Raw genomic sequence first — 18,250 nt, forward strand, 5'->3', positions numbered from 1 at the left:
TACTGTTGTACCATGGCGCAGTATGTTTTTCTCTAACCTTTTTCAATTTAATGGGGGCAACAGCTTCTAATGATTTAGAGAAGATAGTGCCCATGTTGCTAGTCATTTCGTCTAGTTCAAGTGTATTTATGGGTACACAGAGCAGTTGAGATAAATCAGGCAGGTTATTTGTGAATCTGTCTTTGGTGGCTGGAACAACAGTTCTGCCCGGACGATAACGCGGAGCCATATAGATAATATCAGTAAGACGCAGCATGCACGATACAAGGAAATGGTCAGTAACATCATCACTTTGAGGTACGATATCTATATCCGTAAGATCAATTCCATGCGATATAATTAAATCTAGTGTATGATTAAAACAATGAGTGGGCCCGGTGACGTTTTGCTTGACTCCAAAATTAGGTCAGTAAACGCAAGTCCTAATGTATAATTTGTATTATCTACGTGAATGTTAAAATATCCAACAATTAGCGCTTTACCAACAGTAACCAATAGGTCTGAGAGGAAATCTGCTAATTCTTTAAGGAAATCTGTATACGGCCCTGGTGGTCTATACACAGTAGCCAGAGCAAGAGATGCGATAGATTCCTTTTGCATATCTGACAGTGTAACATTAAGCAGAAGTATTTCGAATGAGTTAAACCTGTATCCTGTCTTCTGAGTAACATTGAGAATATCACTATATATTGTTGCGGGGCTCATGCTTATAACATTAGCTTGGTGGAGTAGACTCATTTAGACCAATATAATCATTTTGTTTTAGCCAGGTTTCAGTCAAGCAGAGTACATCAAATCTGTTATCTGTGATCATTGCATTTACAATAACTGCTTTGGGTGTGAGTGATCTAATGTTTAGGAGCCCAAACTTTAAAAATGGTTTTTGTACATTTATTTGACACTTCTCTGGTTTAATCACGATCAGATTTTTTCTAGATCCTGCATTAAATGTATATTTTGAGCTCACTATTCGGGGAACAGACACAGTCTTTATAGATTTCATCGATACGTGGGAAGCGGTCCTGACATGATGATCGTCGTTGCGGGCGATGTGCTGCGCACTGTCTCGATCAGGCTCCTGAAGTCCCTCTTCGGTGTCTCCGTCTGCCGCAGCTTGGTGTCGTTAACCCCGTGAAGCTCGACCGCTCCGGGGCTCTCGTCGCCATTCAGGATCGCGGGTATCTGCACAGAAACATCGAGAACATGAGCACCAGGTAAACAGTGAGTGAGCACTTTACCTTCGGCTAACGTAGCACGGACGTGCCGGACGATGGCGTCTCTGACGTTCACAGCGTCGCGTTCCGTCTCACAGAGGAGAGCGAAGCGGTTCCAGGTGGAGATCTCGAAGACTGGAGGTGGCGGAGGGGGAGAGGTCGTCGCCCGGGGCCTGGCTCGCATCTTCCGCTGCGGGTGCACCCACGGCCCGTGGTGTCCCGGCGCCGGAGTGGAGGACATCTGGGAAGATCGCGTCCTGGGTGCACCGGGCCTTATTTATTTATCAATTTATTTTAAGATAAAAAATAGATGATAAAGAATTAACTTGACAGAGCTCAAACTCAAAACACACGGCAGCAACAAACAGGAAGTGACAGTAGGCAATACCTATTGCATCAATTTGTCTTTCTGCCTGCTTTTCTCTTTTAACTTGCTGTCCAATGTGCAAATTACTAGGGTGTGATTGATTGCACCTCTTGCAAATGAGACGATTCGTGCATTCTTTACTCACATGACCAATAGGCACCCGAAGCATGCACCTTTTTCCTTTAAAAAGGTTAGCTTTTCTCTGTGGTTTTTCACAACTGTTTACACATCTCCAAAGAATGTATACGGCTGCAAAATAAACAGGTGACCTCTGGCATGGATGTTTTAGGGATGCTAGCAATACCAGTGACAAAACTACTTCCAAATGCTTTGGTTGTTTCTGACTTAACAGGAAACTTTGTCTTTCCTCTCACAATAGAAGCACCTTGTATGTCTCCAAATGCTGGATCAGCCGAAATGCGTGTTTGTTTCTCAATAAATGTAACTAAATCCAACATCTTTAATCTGCAGCCACGTTGCTCTTGCAGCTCATATGCAACAGTGCACCACTTCTCCCTGAGCTTGAATGAGAGTTTAAGTATGATGTTTCTCATGTTAGAGATTGTATTGAACTCCTCCATATAATCCATATCTGACATAGCAGTACAACAAGCTCTAAGGAACATTGCAAAATCCTGCAGTGCCTTCGAATCTTTAGGTTTAATTACTGACCAGGACTTTGCTTTTTCCATATAAGCACACGATATCTTGTACTAATTTCCAAAGTTTTCTTTAAGCAGCTTTTTAGCCGTTTCATAACCTTTAGATGGGGACATATATTCACAGCTTTTGACAAGTTTTTGAGCTTGGCCTCTGGTGTACTGAAAAATAAGCTGCAACCGGTCTTGATTATTCTCAGTTTTTCTCTCTACCATGTGTTCAAAAGAGTGAATAAATTGCTTATATTGCAGGATTTCTCCATCAAAAACAGGTGCATCAACCTTAGGCATAGTTTACAGAATGTGTTGTTTTACTAGGATTTTGGTTAACTCATTCTGGTTTTCAATAACTTTAGCAACATTGTTGTCATGGTCTGCATTGAACGCATATGACTGTTGACTTGCACTTGCAAAGTAGTATAATCAGACACCTTATGTTGATCCGTTGCAGTATGAAGTGTCACCTCTTTAAGTTTAGGCTGCTCACTTTTTACTTAAACAAGTGATTTTGTCAGGTCTTTAAAAGGAGGCACACCAACACCTTCCTTCCCAGATAGCAAAATTCCTGAGGCCCAGATCAGGCCCACACCTGACACTTTCATCTGGCCTACATACCGCGTGGAATGATGGCAATTGGGCGGTTCGCTCCTGTTTGCCAGATTTGGGTCACGAGCAAGCCAAAGGAAGGCCTAATGTCAGCCATGAATAAACCAAATAAAGCAGAACTGGCCTAAATCTGGGACACATTGATTTTAAATTACATTTGATATATTTACTTTGTATATTTGTATATTGTTACTTTGAAAAAACAACGTCTCAAATACCTTAAACAACACAAATATATTCGCTGTTTGCCATGGTGGATCGATTTGATCCATGATCGACATTAAGGCCTGCTTAATAATAAGCGTGCATTATCTGTTGGGCTAGGCGGGGCTGAAGCCCCGGGGCCCGAGCAAGGGGGGGGCCCGTGATTGGCTGTGGAGTAGCTTGACGGACATCGTAGCGCCGATCGCCAAAGCCCCACCCCACCCCTCACTTTTTAGCGCTATTTTTAGCTGCCAGTTAGCCTGCTCCGGACCAGGTTAGTTTACCAGCCTAAGTTGCCACAGTGACTTGAGATATGGTAATTTTGCTTTATGAAACCAAATCAAGTGAAAATAAGTCAGACTAACTGAAATAAACCTGGCTTATTTGGTAAACTTGTGTAATGAAACAGCCCCAAGAACAGAATAATACGATCAACACAACAAGGGAAACAGCGCAAAAGGAAAACAAAGTCCAAATTAACAGAAACCGTGACAGTAAGAGTACAATCATTATAGTGCACTTCTATTTTTATGCTGCACAGTACACATATTAAAAAACTGCCATTAACAGCATGTTTCAAAAAATAAATTGCTGCGTATATAGCCTTCTTAAGACTCGCATCCAGATCACCCTGCATCAATTAACTGTGTTGCATCCTACTAAAAGTAGCCAAATTCTATTAGGCCATATTTACAATTTCAAGCTTCCATTTCAATTAGCCAGTGTCAATTGTTACATCCAAGAAGTGTCATCACATGTCAAGTGTTACAACCAGAAGTGGTTTTTTACAACCAGAAATTTTTATTTGTACCATTCTGGGCTCATACCAAGTTCTGATATCCTCATTTTTATCTTCTTCCTCCAACATTTCTACATATGTTTCATGCAGGGCCTTGAAATCTTTTAACAGTTCATTAAACTTAATCATATTGCCTTTAACTTCCTCCAGATACTCTTTGTCAACCATTAAAGAATTCACAATTCTCAAGCGTCTGGTAACATTTTGCTGATCTGGATGATCGCAGCCTCGACACCTCCTCACTTAGGCTTTTCATCTCCATTATCTCAGTTGCATCTGACTCATCCATTTTATTTGATTATGCTTTGCCAATGTCATTGAATATTTAAAGACAATAATGCATGCTCACGCTGATATTCTTCTTTAAAATCTCTATGCTTAGCCCGCCAACATCAGGAAGTTAACAGTTTTAACAGTCCATTAAAACGGCGACTCTTCATCAACGTGGTTCTTTCAGCTTTAAAATACTTCAAGTGCATACCTCGATCAGTTGTTCACATCCCTTTGATGCGAATGGTGAACAATGTTCTTTCGCCATAATCAGGGCCAAGTGTGCTGGCCAAATCGGTGCCCTAAGCAGGATTGTATTGTTGTGCCCCCTCCCTCAAATATTATGGAAGTAAAAAACAAAAACAAAAAAACACCTACTATAGGGGTCAAAATAGAACTTTAATAAAATATAAAAGTAAATAAATAAATAAATTGTAATTAAATTGTATTATTTACAAATTACAATTGTAGCTCTAGACAGTTACCTATGGCTATTATTTTATTAATAGAGTTGTCTGATTAATTTTATAGTCTCAAGCATTCAGAAACCACGCAAAAGAATATTAAGTAGTTTTACTACAGTAAAACCATGGTTAATTTTTGTAAGGGTTGTGATTTCCACGTTTTTTGTTGAAGAAATCATAGAGGCTGTGTCATCTATAGCAAAAAGGTGGCCAAAAATGTAAGATTAAGTGGATATTTGAATTAAATGTTTGGTCAATAGCCTATTACACAAGGATATGATCGTCCTGTAAGTGTGACAGCAGCAATTACCAGGCCTTTGGCTCCCTTTGCATGCATTTGTAATAACATGTAATGTTGAAAAAAAACAAAACAGACACCGTAACAAAATTTGTAATGGTTTTACTGGTTATAATGGGACTTATTGGTTTTAATGGATACTGTAATGGACCCTGTTGGTCTCTACTGGTAATTGGTCACCTTCTATTGGTGGCTTGTTAAAACCAATAAATCCTAATGGAATATGTCTCAAAACACACTACAGAAAACAATTTTTAATGGTTAAAAGTTGTAATGTTTGTAATGGTATTTGTGATTTATTTGTGATTAATTTATGATAGTATTACAATTTCCTGTGATGGTTCTATTTATTTATTTTTTCAGCAGGGTTGCCTCATTGTTTTTATATAATGCATTTTAAGTCATTTTAAAGGCTGTTGTTGGCTTAGGTTTGTTTTTATAACCACAAAAAATATTATCTTTATACTTCTTTGTAAATTATTATTTGAAGTAAAAAAAAAACATGGTTAATTTGCGGTTACCATGGCTACAAGACCCATGATTTTTTTGGTTTTAGTCGTGTTAAAACCATGGCTAATTTTCGTAAGGGAACATGGAAACTCTGAGAGAATATTAGATGAGTTGGTGGTGGTGAAATTACTACCGACATTAAAACACGTTATTAACCTCAACACCCAAAAAAGTTTCTCAGGATTAGGAATGTACCTGAAAGTGACGCACGGGCTTCGTTTTCATCATCTTCTTCTTTTTTTTTTCTTTTCTCTTCTTGGCGGCGGATTGCTGATGTCTTTTCACGGGCATAGTTGTCCATCAATTATGACCATTTGCATTCAGCCGCTAGTCTCAGCCTCAGACGTCACGCCCACGCACCGTTGGCTGAACGTCTGATGCATATAGCACACAAAAGTGGAAACACTTCAGAAGTTTCGAAGTCGTCGTCGGATTGGTTGAATTATACAGGATTTCTGGGAGATGTGTGTGTTGCGTTCTTTAACGTTCCACCTGGAAACAAAGATGCCGTGGCACCAAACCCCCTCACAAAAGAAGAAAACGGCATGTACCAATATATGCATGTACCAATGTGACGTCACTTTGCCAAGAATCTGTGGACAGCTTGTTCTGAGAAAGTGCTTATGATTTGTGGGGATTTAAAAACAAGTACTGGGTGGATTTTTATCATTATAGGGTGGTTGTGTACGCACATTTTTTGAACACACAGAATTTTGCATCCGATGTCCCTTATAAGATCAATCACTGCAAATTTATTTAAGCTGAAACAGCTCAGACTTACATTTTAGTCTGGGACTAGGTTTAAGCCTTGTCTGTGAAACTGGGGGTAGAACTATTAAAAAGTTCATGAAACATTATTGAAGAGATTCAATTTTCATCCTTAATTCATGGGTCCTGGTTTTAATGTTTTTATTATGCTAAAATTATACTTTTAATTTCTTTAATGAAATATATAGTTCTTGCATAAAATCCAGAGTTTAACTCTTGTAGCCTGTTGGGCCAGGACCCCCTTGTCATTTGGGTGTGGACCTGGACTTCTGCAGTATAAAGGTCTTAAAGGCCACCAATCACGCCTTTGCCTCCTTAAATTTTTCAACAGCCATCTCAACGGAAGTCCAGAAAAGCTTAGAAGGTGAAACCGGTGCATCGAGGAGAAAGCCCTTATCTTTCACCCCAATGTCAGTCAGGTTTACCCACAGATGCCTTTCCATAACCACCATCAATCAACCGATCATAGCAGCTGTTTGTTTAGTGGCCCAGAGGGCATGATCTGTGGTGCAGCGCAATTCGGATACCGTGGCAGGGGAAAGACACTTACCTTGTTCCAGGTCCTTCAGCAGGTCAGCCCTGTAGGCCTGAAACACTTGCTACAGTATGCTGAGAGGCCGTAGCCTGACCTGCTGCCGCATATGCCCTGCCGTTGAAATGAGATGTATCTCAAAGGGGCTTGGATGGCAGGCTGGGCCTTCTAAGTTGATGTCTCTCCCCTTGAGAGATAGCCTGCAAGTGTCTTTTCAATAGAACCCATCGACTCATAACCATATGCATCCCCTCAATATTAGCGTAATTTAACTTGCATGCTAGAATTGATGGATGTGCAAGGAAAAAAATTTTTCCATCCCATCTCGATCTCAGTATGGACATTGCAAAGGAAGGGAAGGCTCAACGGGACCAGGCGGTTATGCCCAGAACGGAAACACTCGTCCAAACGACCACCAATGACTTTTTCCTGCTGTGCTTCCATGGTAGATTGAATCTTTACGTGGCCCACTCCCTAACCTCCAACAACTCTGCATATGCAGGGCAGGAAGGCTGAGTAGAAGACTCAGAATCAACATCTTCTTCAGCAATCTCCTGCTCATCATGGCTAGAAACCAGCAGAGGTTCTAGCACTGGCTGCCAGATCAGAGAATGTAAGAGATAAAACGTTCACGGCTGAAGAATGCAAAAAGAACATGCTCATCTCAAATTCCTCAGCCAGCTCCACCTGAAAGCACCATGATCTCAATTTCCGCCATGCCTCAGCAGCGGCAGGTCCTGAGCTGCAGGGAACAGATGGCTGCCTCAAGAAGAGGGACAGACGAGATCAAAGCTGTCTCATAGAGAAACGCTCACAGGTTGTACACGCTATCCTTTCAAGGACAGAGTAGCTCCCTAAGGAGCTTGCTCCTTACCCAAACAGAAGATGCAAAGTTTGTGTATCATCAGATGTCAAATAACTAGAACACGGATCTATACATTTCCAAAATATCTTGCTAGTGCTAGTCATAATAGGAATGAAAAATTCCTTACCGCTTCACACGTGCTAACGCAGACAAAACAGTCCTTGAAGATGAAGATGTTCACTGTTATTGTCGTGTTTAGACATGTGCTTCAGACACCGGTCATGCTGATGGTGTTCCCCATAGCGAACTGTAAATGATGCAGTGTGAGTTACCTTGAAATTGAAACACATTTTAGTCACATTTCATGTGATGGCCATTTTTCATCCTTTCTCTGACTCTTTTTTTTCCACTTCAAAGACTTGTTAAATGCTCCTTTGTTACGATTGGCTAATCTCTTTGCATGTGACATGAGTATCGGCAGTTACAGGTTGTATGTTCGCAGATTTGTCCAATATACTTTATTTATTTGACCTGTAAGTTCTTTTAATTAATTTTAATGCTAATTTTAATTTTATTAGTTTTATTAATTATTTTCTTAATTTAAAAGCTCAAATTCTTCTTTAACTCTCTGTCTCTCTTCCAGGTGTGTGGTCCTCGTCTGAAGCATAAATGTGAGGGGTTTAACTATCTTAATGGTCAGTGTGTGGAGATCAACCCACACTTCACTGCTGCTGACACACTGAAGCCAGCTTTCCAGGGTATTGCAACACTTTTCTGATAATGCAACCTTACAATATTCACAATATTAAAGGGGTCATGAACTGGCTTTTTAAAAATTATTTTATACTGTTGTCTGAGGTCCACTTATGATGTTCGCGTGGTTTTTCCATTCAAAAACATCAAAATCAATAAGTAATAGGCTATTTTCCACCCTGGTTTTGTGGCCGGCTCGAAAAACGCTTGGTTATAGGCATGCCACATTGAAGACTTGGAAGTAAACTCCCATTGCTATGATTGGATAATAGTTTTGCATAGTAAACTACCTTTCTGTGTGTCTGTTTGACAAGCTACGTCCTTCATCGTTAGAGCCTTCTGTGACTTTGGTTAGATACGTACACATAATCAGGACATATCAAACGATCTCTAGCAAAGCAATAGTGATACATAGTACAAATATTTTTCACTCACATAAGTGTGCTGTGCCGTCTATATTGGATCTGACAGGAATGGCACAGCACACTTATGTGTGTTAAGCATTGCTTTTTAATCTCAGGGTGTATTCACACCAGGAAAGGCCACCAGTTCACTTGCTTTGGTCCAGACCAAATACAATGTTGATTTTTTTTGTTTTTGTTTGGTGTGGTTCGCTTTCACACTGCCCTTTTTGCAAATTAACCAGAAATTGTAAACAAAACCACATGTGTGCTAAGGTCATCCATTCATTGGACAGAAATTTTTAAGTGTATCAGAGTTTGTTTGGAACCGGACCGAGACCACCACTTCAGCTGGGTCTCGGTGCGGTTGTTTGGTCCACACCTGAGTGCGATTGCTGTATTCACACCTGCCCAAAAGATCCGCACCAAGGGGGGACACAAACTTGAGTTCGACTCAATCGAACCAAACAAGACGTGTGAATACAACCTCAGTCTCTCTGCAAATCCAGCGTTGACCTGTATCTTGTTTACAAAGGAATCAACGGGGAAATGAAGCAAACAAACGCTCAATATTTTACTCACGTGAGCTGAAACTTCATTAAAAATAAAGTTCAACCACGCATTCCTAATATTTGAATCCGAAGGAAGTTATAAATTTTGCTATGTTTAACGGCATGTTTATTGCTTGGTTGCTCGATCCGGTTTAGCGCCACTTATGTTATTTCCCTACTATGTCATGTGCGAATCAGTGGGTGGGGCTACAGAATTAGGACCCCTTTAATGTTCCATTATTGTGTTCTAGTAAAATTATGCATTACATTGTCTTTATACTTAATACAAATCAAATTGTTATTTATCCATTAAGCAACAAATATGTATGATTATATTATATAAATATTATGTTATTATATAATATAAAAAAAACTAAATATGTATTTTATTGAATGTAATGTATTTGTGTGATTTTATACCCTTTATATAGTTTGCATTTGTCATTTATTGACACACCCTTACATAGACAAACATTTCTAGGTTACGTATGTAACCATGGTTCCCCGATGGGAATGAGATGCTTGCTCAGAAACGCTTTGGGAAAGCCTCTGCGTCAACGTGTCCTGAAGCATGTGTGAAATCAGTCCAATGGAGTGGCAAGATGTCAGTGGTCTCATAAATGTGAGGGGTTTAACTATCTTAATGGTCAGTGTGTGGAGATCAACTTGCACTTGCAACTTGCAACTTGCACATCCATCAATTCTAGCAAACCAGGAAGCTTAAAAGCACATCCAAAACAAACAACATTCGCTTCTGATAGGTCGAAGCAAGCTGCTCATAGGGATGTAGGAAGTAAGGCAGGGAGATGCAGCGTCTCGTTCCCCTCGGGGAACCATGGTTACATACGTAACCTAGAGACATTGCCCTTCAGGGAACTCGACCTGTGTCAGAAACGCTCTGGGAACGACAATGCCCACTCCACCATACTGACAAATTCCTGTCTTGTGTGAAATCATGGCGAGCACAGCTCAGACAGAAGCACCTGAGGATCTGGAGTGGTACCCAAATCTAATGTGAGTGGAAAGGACCAGCCCGCTGCATAACACACATCTTTCAGGGGAACCCTGAGAAAAGGCTTTAGAAGCCACTATACATCTCCTGCCCTCAAAGCACCTTGATGGAAACTGGGTGGTCAGTTATTCTTCCCAATAACTGACCACCCAGAGGGGCATGGTAAGCAGCTATGGCCGCCACGTACACCTTCAGTGTGGAGGGAGATAAACTGCAGAGAAATGCTTCTGCAGAAACTCCAGAACTGTACCAACTGGGCAGTTGACTGGGTTTTGCAGTTGCTGTCTGCACCAGGAAGTGAAAATTTTCCACTTCAGTGCCTACTGTTTCCTCGTGGTGGGACCTCTGGACTGGAGTATGGTCTCAACAACCTCTGTTGAGAGACTGGATGCCAAGAGCTGAGCCCCCTCAGGGGCCACGCCCACAGCTTCCATTACTCCGGGCAGAGGTGAAGGATGGAGCCCCCCGCCTGAGAGAGGAGGGCCCTCCTGATCGATAACTCCAAGGGAGAGCTATTGAAAAGGGACACAAGGTCTGAGAACCACACTCGGGCCAGCCAGAACAGGGCTACTTGCAGAAGACCGACCCTGTCCTGGCGCACTCTCTCCAGAACTCCCGGGAGCAGAGCGATCGGGGGGGGGGGCTCAATATTTTACTCACGTGAGCTGAAACTTCATTAAAAATAAAGTTCAACCACGCATTCCTAATATTTGAATCCGAAGGAAGTTATAAATTTTGCTATGTTTAACGGCATGTTTATTGCTTGGTTGCTCGATCCGGTTTAGCGCCACTTATGTTATTTCCCTACTATGTCATGTGCGAATCAGTGGGTGGGGCTACAGAATTAGGACCCCTTTAATGTTCCATTATTGTGTTCTAGTAAAATTATGCATTACATTGTCTTTATACTTAATACAAATCAAATTGTTATTTATCCATTAAGCAACAAATATGTATGATTATATTATATAAATATTATGTTATTATATAATATAAAAAAAACTAAATATGTATTTTATTGAATGTAATGTATTTGTGTGATTTTATACCCTTTATATAGTTTGCATTTGTCATTTATTGACACACCCTTACATAGACAAACATTTCTAGGTTACGTATGTAACCATGGTTCCCCGATGGGAATGAGATGCTTGCTCAGAAACGCTTTGGGAAAGCCTCTGCGTCAACGTGTCCTGAAGCATGTGTGAAATCAGTCCAATGGAGTGGCAAGATGTCAGTGGTCTCATAAATGTGAGGGGTTTAACTATCTTAATGGTCAGTGTGTGGAGATCAACTTGCACTTGCAACTTGCAACTTGCACATCCATCAATTCTAGCAAACCAGGAAGCTTAAAAGCACATCCAAAACAAACAACATTCGCTTCTGATAGGTCGAAGCAAGCTGCTCATAGGGATGTAGGAAGTAAGGCAGGGAGATGCAGCGTCTCGTTCCCCTCGGGGAACCATGGTTACATACGTAACCTAGAGACATTGCCCTTCAGGGAACTCGACCTGTGTCAGAAACGCTCTGGGAACGACAATGCCCACTCCACCATACTGACAAATTCCTGTCTTGTGTGAAATCATGGCGAGCACAGCTCAGACAGAAGCACCTGAGGATCTGGAGTGGTACCCAAATCTAATGTGAGTGGAAAGGACCAGCCCGCTGCATAACACACATCTTTCAGGGGAACCCTGAGAAAAGGCTTTAGAAGCCACTATACATCTCCTGCCCTCAAAGCACCTTGATGGAAACTGGGTGGTCAGTTATTCTTCCCAATAACTGACCACCCAGAGGGGCATGGTAAGCAGCTATGGCCGCCACGTACACCTTCAGTGTGGAGGGAGATAAACTGCAGAGAAATGCTTCTGCAGAAACTCCAGAACTGTACCAACTGGGCAGTTGACTGGGTTTTGCAGTTGCTGTCTGCACCAGGAAGTGAAAATTTTCCACTTCAGTGCCTACTGTTTCCTCGTGGTGGGACCTCTGGACTGGAGTATGGTCTCAACAACCTCTGTTGAGAGACTGGATGCCAAGAGCTGAGCCCCCTCAGGGGCCACGCCCACAGCTTCCATTACTCCGGGCAGAGGTGAAGGATGGAGCCCCCCGCCTGAGAGAGGAGGGCCCTCCTGATCGATAACTCCAAGGGAGAGCTATTGAAAAGGGACACAAGGTCTGAGAACCACACTCGGGCCAGCCAGAACAGGGCTACTTGCAGAAGACCGACCCTGTCCTGGCGCACTCTCTCCAGAACTCCCGGGAGCAGAGCGATCGGGGGGGGGGAGCATACAGATGAAGCCTCGGCCACATCTGCACCATAGCATCCAGCCCAAGTGGAGCTGGATGCATGAGGCAGAACCAGAGCAGACAGTGTGTCATTTCCTGTGATGCAAATAGATCCACTTCCACCTGGCCGAACTCCCTCCAGAGTCCAAAACTTAATCGGTGACAGAAATTGAGAAAAAACCTTGGGAGAAACCAGGCTCGGTCGGGGGGCCAGTTCTCCTCTTGCCAGACGACGCTAGCATGGTGTGGTTTAATTCCAGCCTGCAAACCGGGTGCAGAGGACTTGTCCATTTCCCGTGGTCTTGTGTCAATGGTTATCGAGGTGATGAGGTCTTCGCAGGCGATCTGTGTCTGGGGCGTATCCAGTTGACATGGTCTCTGATGACATTCAGGGCTTTAGAGGTCGTCTCTAGGTGCTGATCCACAATCTGATCTGGATACAGACTGGATCCGTATGGCTGCGGTGACCTCGGAATAAGATTGAAAGAGACTAATATTAGCGTAGATGCCATTCTTCTTACGATGTAGCGAGTACATCAGATGTTATGGGAAGTGTTCCCGGTTTCGGTTGACTTAATTGATGCAGTCTAACAATCCTTTAACGGATTTGAATTATAGAAATGCGATAGTGTATTATGTGTATGCCAAGTTAAAGAGATGGGTCTTTAATCTAGATTTAAACTGACAGAGTGTGTATGCCTCCCGAACAACGCTAGGTAGATTGTTCCAGGGTTTGGGCACTAAATAGGAAAAGGATCTGCCGCCCGCAGTTGATTTTGATATTCTAGGTATTATCAAATGGCCAGAGTTTTGAGAACGCAGCGGATGTGAAGGACTATAATGTGATATGAGCTCGCTCAAGCATTGAGGAGCTAAACCATTCAGGGCTTTATAAGTAATTAGCAAGATTTGAAAATTTATTATTTGTTCAATAGGGAGCCAGTGCAGAGTTGACAGAACCGGGCTAATGTGTTCATACTTCCTGGTTCTAGTAAGAACTCTAGCTGCTGCATTTTGAACTAGCTGGAGTTTAAGCGCATTACAACAATCTAACCTTGAGGTCATGAATGCATTTGACATTGAGAGCATAGGTTGTAATTTAGATATATATTTTAAGATGGAAAAAAATTATGTTTTACAAATGCTAGAAGCATGGTTTTCAAAGGAAAGATTGCTATCAAATAGCACACCTAGGTTCCTAACTGATGAGGAGGAATTAACAGAGCAGCCATCAAGTGTTAGACAGTGTTTTAGGTTATTACATGCAGAGGTTTTTGGTCCAATAATTAAAACCTCAGTTTTTTCAGGAAATTACTAGTCATCCAGTTTTTTATATCAATTATGCATTCCGTTAGTTTTGCAAATTTGTAGGTTTCATTGGGCTGTGAAGAAATATAGAGCTGAGTATCATCAGCATAACAGTAAAAGCTAAAACCATGTTTCTTGATGATATCTCCCAAGGGTAACATGTAAAGTATGAAAAGCAACAGTCCTAGTACTGAGCCTTGTGGCACTCTATACTGTACTTGTGAACGATATGATATCTCATCATTTACTGCTACGAATTTATGATGGTCAGATAAGTAAGATTTGAACCATGACAATTCAATTCCACTAATGCCAACATAATTTTGTAGTCTACTCAAAAGAATGTTGTGGTCGATAGTGTCAAACGCAGCACTAATATCCAGTAGCACTAATAGAGAAATACAACCACGATCAGATGATAAGAGCAGGTCATTTGTAACTCTGATGAGAGCAGTCTCTGTACTATGATAAGGTCTAAATCCTGCCTGGAAATCCTCAGAGATACCATTTCTCTCTAAAAAGGAACATAGCTGAGAGGATACTGCCTTTTCTAGTATTTTTGACAGAAAAGGGAGATTTGAGATCGGCCTGTAATTAACTATTCTCTAGGATCAAGTTGTGCTTTTTTAATGAGAGTCTTAATAACAGCCAATTTAAAGGTTTTAGGGACATATTCTAAAGACATTGATGAATTAGTAATATTCAGAAGAGGATATATGACTTCTGGAAGCACCTCTTTTAGTAGCTTAGATGGAATAGGGTCTAACATACATGTTGTAGGTTTTGATGATTTGAGAAGTTTATACAATTCTTCCTGTCCTATAGCAGAGAAAGAGTGGAATTGGTCCTCAGGGGATCTATAGGGCGCTATCTGATGTGATACTGTGGCTGACGGCCGCATGGTTATACTGTAATGTTATCTCTAATAGTATCGATCTTGGAAGTAAAGAAGTTCATAAAGTCATTACTGCAGTGCTGTTGGGAAAGGTCTATGTCTTTTGATGCTTTATTTTTCGTTAATTTAGCCACTGTATTGAATAAATGTCTGGGGTTGTGTTTGTTTTCCTTAATATTCTTTAAGCGTAAAGGAGCAACAGTATCTAAAGAGCTAGAAAAGAGAGAGTCAATAGTTTCTGTTTCACTATCAAGTTTTTCTGAGCTATTGGATATGCTGAGAAATTGAGACAAATCGGGAAGATTATTTACAAAGCAGTCTTTCGTGGTAGAAGTGATGGTTCTACCATATTTGTAACAGGGAGATGAATTTGCAGCTTTAGCTATATGGAGTATACACGAGACTAGATAATGATCCGAGATATCATCACTCTACTATAGAATTTCAACGCCATTAATATCAATTCCATGTGACAGTATTAAATCTAAAGTATGATTACGACAATGAGTAGGCCCTGACACGTGTTGCCTAACCCCAATGGAGTTCAGAATGTCTATAAATGCTGATCTTAATGCATCTATTTCATTATCAACATGGCTATTAAAATCACCAACAATTAAGACTTTATCTGCAGCCAGCACTAGCTCACATAGAAAATGAGCAAATTCTTGTATGGTGCCCTGGTGGCCTGTATACAGTAGCCAGTACAAACGTCACAGGGGATTTATCATTAACATATGTTTCTCTGGGTAATGTTATTTGAATCACCATTACTTTAAACGAATTATACTTGAAACCAGAGCTCTGAGAAATACTGAAAATATTACTATAAATTGTAGCAACACCTCCCACTTTACGTTTTGGATGCGGCTCATGTTTAGTAAACTTGGGGGGTAGCCTCATTTAAAATAATGTAATCATCTGGTTTTAGCCAGGTTTCTGTCGAGCAGAGCACATCTAAGTTATTATCTGTGATCATTCATTTTATTTACAAAAAGCGCTTTTGTTAAAAGGGATCTAATATTCATTAAGTTAAACTTTATCAATTGTTTATCTGTATTATATCTGTTTTTTATTTGTTGAACATCAATTAAATTGTTACCCTTAAATTGTTTTGGATGTTTTTGTATTTGTTAGTTCAGGAAAAAGACACCATTTCTATAGTATGATATCTAGGTGAAATCTCAATGTGCTGAGAATGAACTGATTTCTGCGACGTGAGGCGTCTAGCAGACGGACGGTTTAGCCAGTCTGTCTGCTTCCTGACTTGGGCCCCAGTTAGTCAAGTACAAACTCTAAGACTATGTGCCATATTTCTAGAGAGAAGAGCGGCACCACCCCTGGAGGGATGAAGACCATCTCTCCTCAACAGGTCAGGTCTGCCTCAAAAACTCTTCCAATTGTCTATGAAACATATGTTATTCTGTGGGCACCACTTAGACATCTAGCCATTGAGTGACGACAGTCTGCTGTGTATCTCGTCACCACGGTAAGCAGGGAGGGGACCAGAGCAAATTACAGTGTCTGACATCGAACTTGCAAGTTCACACACCTCTTTAATGTTATTTTTAGTGATCTCTGACTGGTGAAGTCGAACATCAATAGTGCCGACGTGAATAACAGTCTTACTGAATTTATGTTTAGCAAGTTCTTTAAGGCCCTCACATTCTTACTATCCTCAATTAAAGTTTGGATGCGTGTCTCTAGTTCTGAGATCTTCTCTGGCAGCCTAACTATTTCCCTGCATTTATCATATGTGAATCCCTTGCCGCTGACAGAGAAAGCTACAATATATACATGTGGCAAGCAGTGCAAGTGACGATAACAGGAGAAGCTATTACTCAACGTGATTGTTGAATGATTCCGACTTACCACAGTTGTTTGATGAACTCGTGAAAAATGGAGAGAGAGAGAAAAAAAAAGAGTGCGCACGAGAGAGAAAAGGAAACAGTAGGCGCGAATGACAAGCTAACAGGCTAATGGAATGCTAACGCGCTGCACTCGCGGTTTAGATTAAAGGGGTCATATGATGTTGCTAAAAAGAACATTATTTTGTGTATTTGGTGTAATGAAATGTGTTTATGCAGTTTAAGGTTCAAAAAACACATTATTTTCCACATACTGTGCATTATTGTTTCTCCTTTATGCCCCGCCTTTCTGAAACGCGTAAATTTTTACGAAGCTCATCAGTCTGAAAGGCGAGGTGTACTCTGATTGGCCAGTGTGTTGTGACTGGCCGAATTCCTCAAACGTGTGATGTAAATGTTACGCCCCTTACCATACTGTGATGCCGTGTCCTGGAGAGACAAAAACATTAAAACCCATTATAAACGAGGCATTTGTTGCATCCAGTGGGGACATAATTACGGATTATAATGACTTATACTGTCTTTTTATGCATTGCGTTGGATTGCGCCACGTAAACATAAAACCATGTCTGCATTTGTGATCGGAGAAATTACAAACAACAAGCGCTACTCTACACTGCTCAAAACTCGCGTTTGAATCATCAGTGGCAAATCCTTTAAATATGAAAACGTACCTACAGACTGCGAGTCAGAACAGCCGGCATTGTAGTCTACTCTACCAGGATTAGGAAACATTCCTCCATAAAATGCGTTGCACACATCTGAATATTTGGGTTGAACTGTTCTGGAACAGTGTTGTAAATACAACTTAACCACTGATTTCTAGTCGTTTCCTCTTTTGGAAGGCCAAACAAAGTAGTTTGACATCGAACTTGCAAGTTCACACACCTCTTTAATGTTATTTTTAGTGATCTCTGACTGGTGAAGTCGAACATCAATAGTGCCGACGTGAATAACAGTCTTACTGAATTTATGTTTAGCAAGTTCTTTAAGGCCCTCACATTCTTACTATCCTCAATTAAAGTTTGGATGCGTGTCTCTAGTTCTGAGATCTTCTCTGGCAGCCTAACTATTTCCCTGCATTTATCATATGTGAATCCCTTGCCGCTGACAGAGAAAGCTACAATATATACATGTGGCAAGCAGTGCAAGTGACGATAACAGGAGAAGCTATTACTCAACGTGATTGTTGAATGATTCCGACTTACCACAGTTGTTTGATGAACTCGTGAAAAATGGAGAGAGAGAGAAAAAAAAAGAGTGCGCACGAGAGAGAAAAGGAAACAGTAGGCGCGAATGACAAGCTAACAGGCTAATGGAATGCTAACGCGCTGCACTCGCGGTTTAGATTAAAGGGGTCATATGATGTTGCTAAAAAGAACATTATTTTGTGTATTTGGTGTAATGAAATGTGTTTATGCAGTTTAAGGTTCAAAAAACACATTATTTTCCACATACTGTGCATTATTGTTTCTCCTTTATGCCCCGCCTTTCTGAAACGCGTAAATTTTTACGAAGCTCATCAGTCTGAAAGGCGAGGTGTACTCTGATTGGCCAGTGTGTTGTGACTGGCCGAATTCCTCAAACGTGTGATGTAAATGTTACGCCCCTTACCATACTGTGATGCCGTGTCCTGGAGAGACAAAAACATTAAAACCCATTATAAACGAGGCATTTGTT

At 41.0% G+C, this 18,250-nt stretch overlaps 1 protein-coding gene across 1 annotated transcript in view; it reads left to right on the forward strand.

The window, feature by feature from the left end:
* Positions 1–18,250, forward strand: part of LOC107595976 (integrin alpha-X-like) — a 112,856-nt gene that overhangs the window by 28,420 nt on the left and 66,186 nt on the right. The window contains exon 5 of the mRNA XM_016286571.1: positions 8,140–8,254. Within this exon, the coding sequence (XP_016142057.1) occupies positions 8,140–8,254 (115 nt within the window). The remainder of the gene's footprint in view (positions 1–8,139; positions 8,255–18,250) is intronic.

The sequence above is a fragment of the Sinocyclocheilus grahami genome, unplaced genomic scaffold, assembly GCF_001515645.1.
Source record: "Sinocyclocheilus grahami isolate Dianchi unplaced genomic scaffold, SAMN03320097.WGS_v1.1 scaffold212.1, whole genome shotgun sequence".
Classification (NCBI taxonomy): domain Eukaryota; kingdom Metazoa; phylum Chordata; class Actinopteri; order Cypriniformes; family Cyprinidae; genus Sinocyclocheilus; species Sinocyclocheilus grahami.